Genomic DNA, 9849 nt, shown 5'->3' with positions numbered 1-9849 from the left:
GGAAATACATAATATAATTGGGAATTAGAATAGAATAAAACTAAATAGGGAAATAAGTAATATTGACTAAATAAACAGTTAATAAATACATAAATGTTATGTATTTATAATCTGTATTTATTTAATTGTTTATTGCCAATTTATTTATTAATATTTTTGCAAAATGTACATATATACATTATTAATTTTGTCCCTTGTGGGCCCCCACAATTAATAACGCTCTTTAGAACTGGATGATATGGACAAAATCAAATATCACAATATTGATATTGTGACAGTATTGTAGGGATGATTATTGGTGCTTTCACAAAACATTTACACAATGAGATTTTTGATAAACAGTCATCAATAATGTGGATATAATGACTGAGTGGGTAAAGATAAATAATAGAACAGACAGGTACGCTCAGAGAATGACATCACTTCACTGTAATGCAGCCTTTAAAACCAGAAAAAGACAATACTTATACCGTATCACGATATTACAATATCCAATATCTATCATGATATCTATCTCATATCACGATATTGATATAATATCGATATATTGCCCAGCCCTGTTAAAAACATATTAATGTAGTTATTTTAAATAATGTGGTTGTTGAACCAGCTCTAAATTATCTGTTCAGTCACTGACAGACATTATGGACGCCAAATTTAATACATTTATGTTTAAATTGTGCAGATTTGTGAAGTTTTGAGGCTCCAACAATAAACCGCCCAGTCATCCACAGCGGCTCCACAGCGCCGCCGCTGCTGCTGCGGCGGATCCGGGAACTGCACCTGGACACGCTGAACGATGTGTGCTTGAAGTCAAACTCGTCTCTGTCGTCGCTTGTCGGCCATCACCGCTGCGTAAAGCCGAAGCTGCTGCGACCACCATATCTCATGCACATCCGCAATTTGTGTTTTTTTTAGCGTTGATGACCCTTCGACCATTTCACACCGACTCCATCCGGACAGCAGCTCCACAAACACCGCGGCGACATCTTGGCTGCTTTTGCAAAAAAAAAACAAAAAAAAAAACCTACACAAAACTCCCCCGAATTTACATCCAGAAATCATCACAGTCTGTCTCCTGATCGTCGTGTTGGCTGCTCTCCAGGCGACAAGCACCGGGTGAGTGACGGCTCAAAAGATGCACGCATGCAGACATCATGAAGTTGCATTAATTCCTGCATGAATTCCTGCAGTTTGAGCAGCTCTGTTTTGATTTTTTTGTCTCCCATCAGAAGTGCAGTGATGGCAGAGCATCTGTCCCAGAGTGAGCTGGACTATCCCTTCAAACTTCTGGAGTATTTCAACGGCTTCAGGGTGTCAAAGGTGACAATTCAGAGTTTAATTCATGCATATTTTATATAGAGAAACATCAGTCTGCAGCTGTGATTCATTTCATTATTGTTTGACTTGGTGCAGAGCTGCAATTACTAGTTATCTTCTCAGGTCATCATCAGTCTTTTGGTCCATTAATTCAGACAGAAAATATTATAAAAATGCTTCATATTGCTTGTTTTGTCTGACCAGAAGTCCAAAACCTAATGGTATTCAATTTAATATAATAGAAGACAAAGAAAACCATAAAATATTCACATTTGAGAAGCTGTAACTTGTAAATTTCTTGCATTTTTGCCTCATAAATGACCATAAATGATTAATCAACTATCAAAATAGTTGCTGATTAATTGAGCTGCACTGTCCACTCAAACTTCAGTATTTCAAGGGCTTCAGGGTGTCAAAGGTGACAATTCAGACTTTAATTAATCAATATTTTAGATAAACATCAGTCTACAGCTATCATTACTTTCATCATTGATTAATCTGGAGTAGGGCTGCAACTAATGATTATTTTCTTATAATCATCAGTCTTTTGGTCCATAAAATGTCAACAAATATGATAGAAATGCTTCATATTACTTGTTTTCTCTGACCAACAGTCAAACCCCCAATAATATTCAACTTAATATAATAGAGGATGAAGAAAACCAGCAAATATTAACATTTGAGAATCTGGAATTAATACATTTCTTGCATTTAGCCTGATAAATGACTATAAAAGATGAATTGACTAATTGTTTCAGCTCTTATCTAATTGATAAATGATTTGTGAAAAATGCACATATCAATTTCTCAAGATGGCATCTTCAAATTTATAGTTTTGAAGACAACAGTGCAAAAATATTTAATTTACAATCATATGAAACAGAAAAAAAGCAGCAAATCCTTACATGCAACAGAATAAGTTTGGCGTTTTTGCTTTATAATTGGCTTAAATGATTATTTCATTGATTAAAAAATGTCTGTTTTAATAATTAGTTCATCTCAGCACTCAGTCCTTCTTGATCCAGTCAGGGAGGGTCTATAAATGTCTGTCTTCCAGTGACAAGGTGTTGATGTGGTTGCATCTTCGTCCCTCCAGGTGATATTTTCAGCCTGTGAACTGGGAGTGTTCGACCTCCTGCTGAAGTCTCAGGAGCCCCTGAGCGCCCAACATGTGGCCCGGGAACTGGGCACCAGCGTGGACGGTATAGAGAGGCTGCTGGACGCGCTGGTGGGCATCGAGATCCTGGAGGTGGAGACCACAGCTGGGACAGGTGAGGAGGAGGAGGAGGAGGAGGAGGAGGAGGAGGAGACAGACAGACAGACAGACAAACCTTGAAGAAGTTAGTTTGTTTAGAAACGGCTCCAAAAACTAATTACAGCGATTATGTTTTCAGTCTCCAGAGAGTAGTTCTGTGTAAGGCACGTTTTAAGTAGATTATTCAACTATCAAAGTAGTTGTTGATTAATTTTCTGTTGATCGACGGATCAATTAATCGACTGATTGTTGCAGCTCTACATTTTTCTCTGTGGTCAACTGTGAGCAGCTCAGATGTCGGAGCGTCCTTGAACATACCACCAAAGAGCTTTTAAAACAGTTCCTACTCATTAGGCCTCTAATTAGATGATCAGTTTAGATGATTAGATGATAATATTGGCCATATATAACAATATCAACATATATGTTTCCCAGTAAGTAACAAGAGATTAGAGCACAGAAATGTCAAAGAAGCGTTTGATGTAATTTAGAAACAGAGTTTGTTCATCCAGAACTGACAAATGTATTTATCAACTGTAAAATGTCCCACTCAATACATGATGATAATTCTTTAATGTGATTTAATTATCTGTTAAAAAAGGACTATCAGCCAATACATCATCATCAGATTTATCCAGTATCATTCTGGTTTTATTTGCATATTAAATTGCAAATAATGGAAACCAAAAGCTGAAACTAAGTTTGTAAAATATATTTTTACTTTTTAGAGAGTTAAATTAGTTAAATGTCAGAGGTTAAATCAGGCCTTTAATTTCTTTCGTAAAGAGTCAGTGATCCTTTCTGAGGCAAATATATCACAAAGAAAGACCAAAGAAACGGGAAAGAAACAACTCAGGAATAAAGAAAATGAACCTATTTTTTCTGCGTATCACTTTTAAAGAACCATTTCACTAAAACTATTAAAAAACAATGATTTTGGTGAACTGACCTGTGAATTCTTACAACTGCTGTTGATTCATTGAATCTCCATGTTGGGAATTTATAACACTTTTCACATTAAAAGTGAAAAAAAACAATCTAATCTCAGTATCCATTTAGTAGTTGTTCTGGAGATTTCGGTCATAGCACATGATCTTCATCACAGATGGAGTTTGCCCAGTTGTCATGAAACTGTAGATGTTTAAATTTTCATATTTTCAGAGCACCTTCTTGAGTTTTAAAGTTCATTCTTTAAAACAATCTCACCTCAATGTCCATTTAGCAGCTGTTCTGGAGCTTTTGATTTGATTTATAGTCGTTTAATTTGAATATATTTTGTTCTAACAGCTTTTTACAGCAGCACTGACGTGGCGAATCTTTACCTGGCCAAAGGCAGCGCCAAGTCTCTTCACGACATGATCATCTACCAATCACAGACCATCTACCCGCTGTGGAACAACATGGTGGACGCCGTCAGGTTAGTGGCTTCAAATGGAAAAAGGTCAGAAGATTAAACCGAATAAAGTGGAGATATGTTTGCGTTGCATGAGGCTTTGCAAGCAGATGAACTGTAGTTTTTCCTGCAGCTCAGCCTGTGAGAATGTTTGCAGAACTAAAACAAACTCAACAGGAGTTAAGAACAAACTTTGCATTCGGATTAACATCATTTATTTTCTTTTCCACCCTGCAGGGAGGGCAAGAATCAGAATGAGAAGACCTTTGGCCTCCCGTCAGAGGATATTTTCCAAGCTATTTACAGGTCGGTGCTGATTTTGTTTCTACAGATGTTTAATTGTTGTAATTTCAACACTTTGTCATGAGGAAATCTTTTGATTTTTGAGATTCTGTGTTTGATCCTAAACAGATCGGAGGAGGAGATGCTGAAATTTATGGGTCTGATGAACTCTTCCTGGGTTCTTGACGGACACGACATCGTGACGGCGTTCAACCTCTCCTGCTATCAGAACATAGTAGATCTCGGAGGTAAGAGGCCGTGAAGCTGCTTACAGAGACAATCTAGAGATCAGATTTAATCTGAAATACATAATGTTGCTGCAAACTATGGCTACATCTCATCATCTGCTGAGTTTAAGGCGTTTACCTACGAGAATGTTTGTGACATCACAACTAGTTTGGAGCCAATCGTTGTCCAGTATGCAGCTTAAACAAGTGTGATGTGGAAACTTGAAGCCTCCAGTGCACAAACACTGAGAACTGGCTTTACAGTGAAGGAGGAGACATCTGGTGTTCAACAGGAAAACTTATTTTTATAGAGTCTGGATTTTTTAATGAATAGATATTGTTTTAAGGATTTTAATGAAGTAATCAAACTTTTTTTTGTGGGAAAAAATATATCAGACACTAATTATTTTTGCAGGTAGTTTTTTTTACATCTTAAATCATGTCTGGAGAATAATAAGAATAATTTCCTACACAAATTTGAATTCTTAACTCTAATCAAGATAGTTTTACCTCTTTGGGCCTAAAATGTAAATTACAGCTACACAGGTGTTAAACTTAAACAGCTGCTTAAACAGCTTCAAATAAATGAAAAAACCAAAATCCAACATCAGTGTTAAAGGATCAATAATATTACAATATAAACAACATTTTTCGCAGCTGAAATATAAACTCTCATCAGAGCGGCTGATCTTCGGTCTACTTTGCTACAGCAGCAGATAAAATAAACAGATCACCACAGTTATGGATTCGTGTTCACATCTTTCTGTGGCGGCAGTTTACCTGATTCAGCTCATTAACGTATTGATTATGGATTTATTGAACATACCAAGACAAACGTGACAAACTATCACAGTTACACAATCAAATACTGATTGTTCAACTTCTCTTAAGTGAAAATCTGATTTATATTTATGATTTGATCGCATTTTAAAACATGTCTTGGCATTTTGACCAGTTGTCATTTATTTGGAAATAAATAATCGTCCGTAGATCATAAAGGTCATACATTTTTTACAGACACATAAACAATTTTTTTAAAGCAAAAATTGTAAAAATTCACTGGCTCCAGCTTCCCAAATGTAAATATTTTCTGGTTTTCACTCTTCTGTGATAATAATCTGATTATCTTTGGGTTTTGGATTGTTAGTTGGACATTTTACAGACGACACAACTAATCGATTAATTGAGAAAATAATCTGCAGAGTAATCGATAATAACAATAATCATTCGTTGCAGCTGTAAACTTCTGACTCAGTTGCTGAGTTCCCCTTGGTGTCACATGCTGATACTCTTCTGTCTGAATAACTCCCAGGGTGCACCGGTGCTCTGGCCCGTGAGATGGCGAAGGCGTATCCCTCCTCCTCCGTCACGGTGTTTGACCTCCCGCAGGTCGTGGAAACGGCTCAGAAACATTTCTGTCAGGAGAACGATGCTGTTGTATTTCAAAGTGGTGAGTTTCATTCAGCCTTATTCACCATATCAAAACATTACAGTGATAATTAGTAAAAAAAACCATGTATGATCATGAACAGTGATATAATAGTTAATTTCTCACTTTTTATCTCTTTGTATAGTGATAAAAAAGTGATAATGATCTAAATTATACAGCATTACATGAAAGACGTATTTTTAATCACATTAAGAATATTTTGCAGCACTAAAGAATCAAAGTCATCGGGCCTCCTGCAAGAACGTACGAACAGTTTAGTTCTTAAGAAGCACAAAATTTGTTGCATTCATCAATTTTCTCGTACGAACAGAATTTACAAGTCGTCCTGAGCTGTTGTACGAGTCACGAACACTCAGATAATAGTCAAATCAAAACTTTATTATCCCATCAGGGGATATTTAGTTGCAGCCAAGTGTATAAAAGAACATATTCATAATAAAAAACAGTCACATAATGCAACAATCCAAGCAGATCACAGGAACAAACAGCACAAATATGAAGACAAAACATCTAAACGCTTCGGTGCAGCCTCAGACTTTCTTCATAAGGAGAGAAACACTTGTTTGACTTAGAATTATAATGTCTTAATCTGAGTGAATTTGGACTTTCTGTTGTTTATGCAGGAGATTTCTTCAGTGGTGAAATTCCTCCCGCTGACCTTTACGTTCTGGCCAGAATCATTCACGACTGGCCTGAAGACAAGTGCCTGACGCTGCTGAAGAAGATCTACGACACCTGCAAACCAGGTGAGGTTCAGAGTGTGTCGGTGTCACCTGCAGTTTCACTCGGTCATTTGTGTTTGATGCACAGGAAATGCAAATCTGCAACATGGGAAATGATTTGCAATGTTTTTTCTGCTTCCAAAATGACTGCTGATATTCTTAATTTTCTGATAGTTAATTGAATAGAGTGTTAATAAGTGTCATTCAGTTATAGTTCTAGATAGTTGCTGATAGGGTGGCGGTTGCATCATAAACATAGTAGCCAAAGCAGATAATTACTGATAACAATTTGGTTAAAACTTCTCAAATAAAGGATTGAACATCCTCCCTTTTCTCAGTTCATAGGTGTGTTAACGTCTTCTGAGAGCCTGCAATCAGATACTCAAACATTTTATTACTAAGCAAATAATAGAAAATATTTAACACGTTTATAAGCTAAATGTAAGACTCTTTAATGCCTTCTCAGGCACTTTTTGAGGAAACTAATGTCAATACTTTTGAAGGCTTTTCAAGATGTGCAGATACCCTGATAGACGACACTCTGAGAACCACAAACGTGTCTTAACGTGATTTTCAAACTTGTCAAAACAAGTGTTCATGTGTTCATCTTTCACTATTCTTTGCACGTATTCATGTTCCTGTCAGGCGGCGGCGTCCTGCTGGTGGAGGCCATGCTGTTTGAGAACAGACGAGGTCCCGTCATGGCTCAGATCTTCTCCCTCAACATGCTGGTGCAGGCGGAGGGCAGGGAGCGCCCGCCGTCCGAGTACACCCACATGCTCAACCAGACCGGCTTCCGCAACGTGCAGGTCTGCCGGACCGGCAAGTCCTACGACGCCATCCTGGCCGTCAGATGAGCTCCGACTGAGACCGGGACATTCGACGAGAGGCGTTCTTTTAAAAGTCTGGAGTTGAACTTGAGCATTTCAAGGCCTGGAAAAGATTAGTGGTGGATATAAAACGTATAAGCTCTGGAAAAAAAAAGGAAACTGTTGTTTAGTCTCAGTGCACACGGATCTCCGTTTAATGTTGTGGTCAATCCCAGTGATTCAGATAATGTGATAACAGTTAAAGTTGTTTGTTAAGGATCGTACTACTAGAGACATTTTCTGGATTGTGGTTGCTGTTGACTAATGTTTGACCAATTAGACTCCATTAGAATTAAACCAGGTTAAAGAAATAGTTTAACATTTTGGGAAATTTTCACTTTCTTGCTGAGAGTTTGATGAGAAGACTGATGGCACTCTCAGAGGGAAACAGCTAGCCTGGATCTGTCCAGCACCTCTAAAGCTCACTTATTAACACTTAAGATCTCGTTTGTTTAATTCGTACAAAAACCAAAGTGCAAAAAAGTCAAGTTGTGGTTAAAAAGGGAATTATGTTTTCCCGTTTCCAGTTTTTATGCTAAACTAATCTAAGAGATGTAAGAGAGATAAAAATCTCTTCATATAACTCTCTGCAAGATAAAAATGTTGATTTAAGTTTAAGGAATTCTCATCGACAACCTGACAATCAGTTATTTGATCAATTTTATAAATGCACACATGTAGTTTTCTGGTGTTTTTATGACAATATTTTTAAAATTGATCTAATGTTAGCAAGTGTTTTTAAGCAAAAAGATGTAGTTTAACATTTTTTTTACTTTTTAGACTGTTAGTAAGTGACATGCTCTTAGAAAAGGGTCACAAAAATAAGCAAAATCTGATGAATACTGGCAGTCATATCTTTTTAACATCAGCCAGTCACAGCCACCTATAACACCAGAATCAAACACTGAATAGTCCTCGGTATCATATCAGATTATAGTTCTGTCTCAATATTTCTGCAGTATCATCATAATAATAAAGTTTATTCATATAGCACTTATTAAAACGAGCAATTACAAAGTGCAATTATGCAATTAAGAGAGGCGTGTTCCAAAAATCCACCAGTCATCGACAGATTTTGGATCATTTTTTTATTCATATTCAGCCAGAATATCAGACTAATATCAGAGATGTGCAGATAATTCGTGATTTGTAGTTTTTTACTGCAATTGTTATTTTTTTAATCCAATTTTTATCTGAATTAGAATTATACATTTTTCTTCATCTTATTTTCACGTTTTTTAATATTCAAAATAAATACCATCAAATTCCTACATTAAAAAAAACAAACAAACACATAAACGAGTGCCATAAACACATAATTAACCTTCAACACTTTCATCTCATCCACAGAATCATTTGACTGTTGTCCAGTTTAAAATCATCAGTAGGAAAGCGATCTGATGATTAAATAATTTGTTCATGACGGATGTTTTGGGCGACTTCCTGTTAAAGGAAATCTACTCAAAATGTCTGTTAACTATAAATTATTTAATCTGAATGTTGTTGTACTTTATGTCCACATCTTTCTAAGCACTCAGTTGCATTTTAATCGCGTCGATTCATCCTGTTGTTACGTTAAACGTCCGGCAACATGAAGAAATCCGACCAAAACTTCCAACTGCAGTGAAGATGTGAAGTTTTGGAGAAACATTGAATTTTGGTCTGGAGAAAAAGTGAAGATCTGTGCTGTGTGTGTTGTGATGTGATATGTTTGAGTGTGACTGTGTGTGTTCATGTTCCCAACTTTCCGACGAGTTCAGGTGCACGTAAATTAGACTCTATAGGACTCAGTCCTTCATGACAAACCTCCGTTTACCTCCGTTAATCCTCTGCTGGTAGTAAAAAGTTCTCATTTTTGTAACATTTTGGTTTGTTGGTTGTGTGACTTTCACGTCTTTGTCACAGTTTAAAGGCTTGTTGAAGGAAAAAAAATACTGTAGCACTGTTTAAAAAACCTGTTCTTGGTGACGTTTGTTGTTTTTCTAGATGCATTTTTTTTTCTTATTCTTGTGAATGATGATGATGATGTTACGTCACTTTGAAATATTTGCAGCAGCAAGTGTGATTTTTACAAACCGTTGAAATGCATTTACACTTTACATATTTATTACATAGAATTTCTCTTTTTAAGTTGAGGAGTGTATTATTTTCCTGATTAGCATGTGTGTCACTGATGAGGTGTGAATGCAAAATATCAAGATGTGTGATAGAAACATATAAAAACTGTCCTTTTTGTATCAGCTCATGGTACCATAACCCTGTTTTCTGTCTTCTGATCACTCCAGTAAACATGTTGGCAGCATGCATCCTTCAGATGAAATCAGACACATC

General features: G+C 36.6%; 1 protein-coding gene across 2 annotated transcripts; it reads left to right on the top strand.

The window, feature by feature from the left end:
* The first annotated feature begins 570 nt into the window (after window positions 1–570).
* Window positions 571–7842, top strand: asmt2 (acetylserotonin O-methyltransferase 2). 2 transcript variants are annotated; one of them, XM_067615212.1, is made up of 9 exons: window positions 571–1119; window positions 1233–1323; window positions 2417–2591; window positions 3863–3992; window positions 4206–4274; window positions 4380–4498; window positions 5790–5927; window positions 6551–6673; window positions 7295–7842. In XM_067615212.1, the coding sequence occupies exons 2-9, from the start codon at window positions 1243–1245 to the stop codon at window positions 7504–7506; spliced, it is 1047 nt and encodes a 348-aa protein (XP_067471313.1). In that variant the 5' UTR covers window positions 571–1119; window positions 1233–1242; the 3' UTR covers window positions 7507–7842. The 2 variants fall into 2 exon arrangements, with proteins under 2 accessions (XP_067471313.1, XP_067471314.1); XM_067615213.1 differs by having other exon boundaries at window positions 1017–1119; window positions 1236–1323.
* Window positions 7843–9849: the final 2007 nt, after the last annotated feature.

This window comes from Thunnus thynnus, chromosome 16 (genome assembly GCF_963924715.1).
Source record: "Thunnus thynnus chromosome 16, fThuThy2.1, whole genome shotgun sequence".
NCBI classification, from domain to species: Eukaryota; Metazoa; Chordata; class Actinopteri; order Scombriformes; family Scombridae; genus Thunnus; species Thunnus thynnus.
This window is presented reverse-complemented; position numbering and strand designations above follow the sequence as displayed.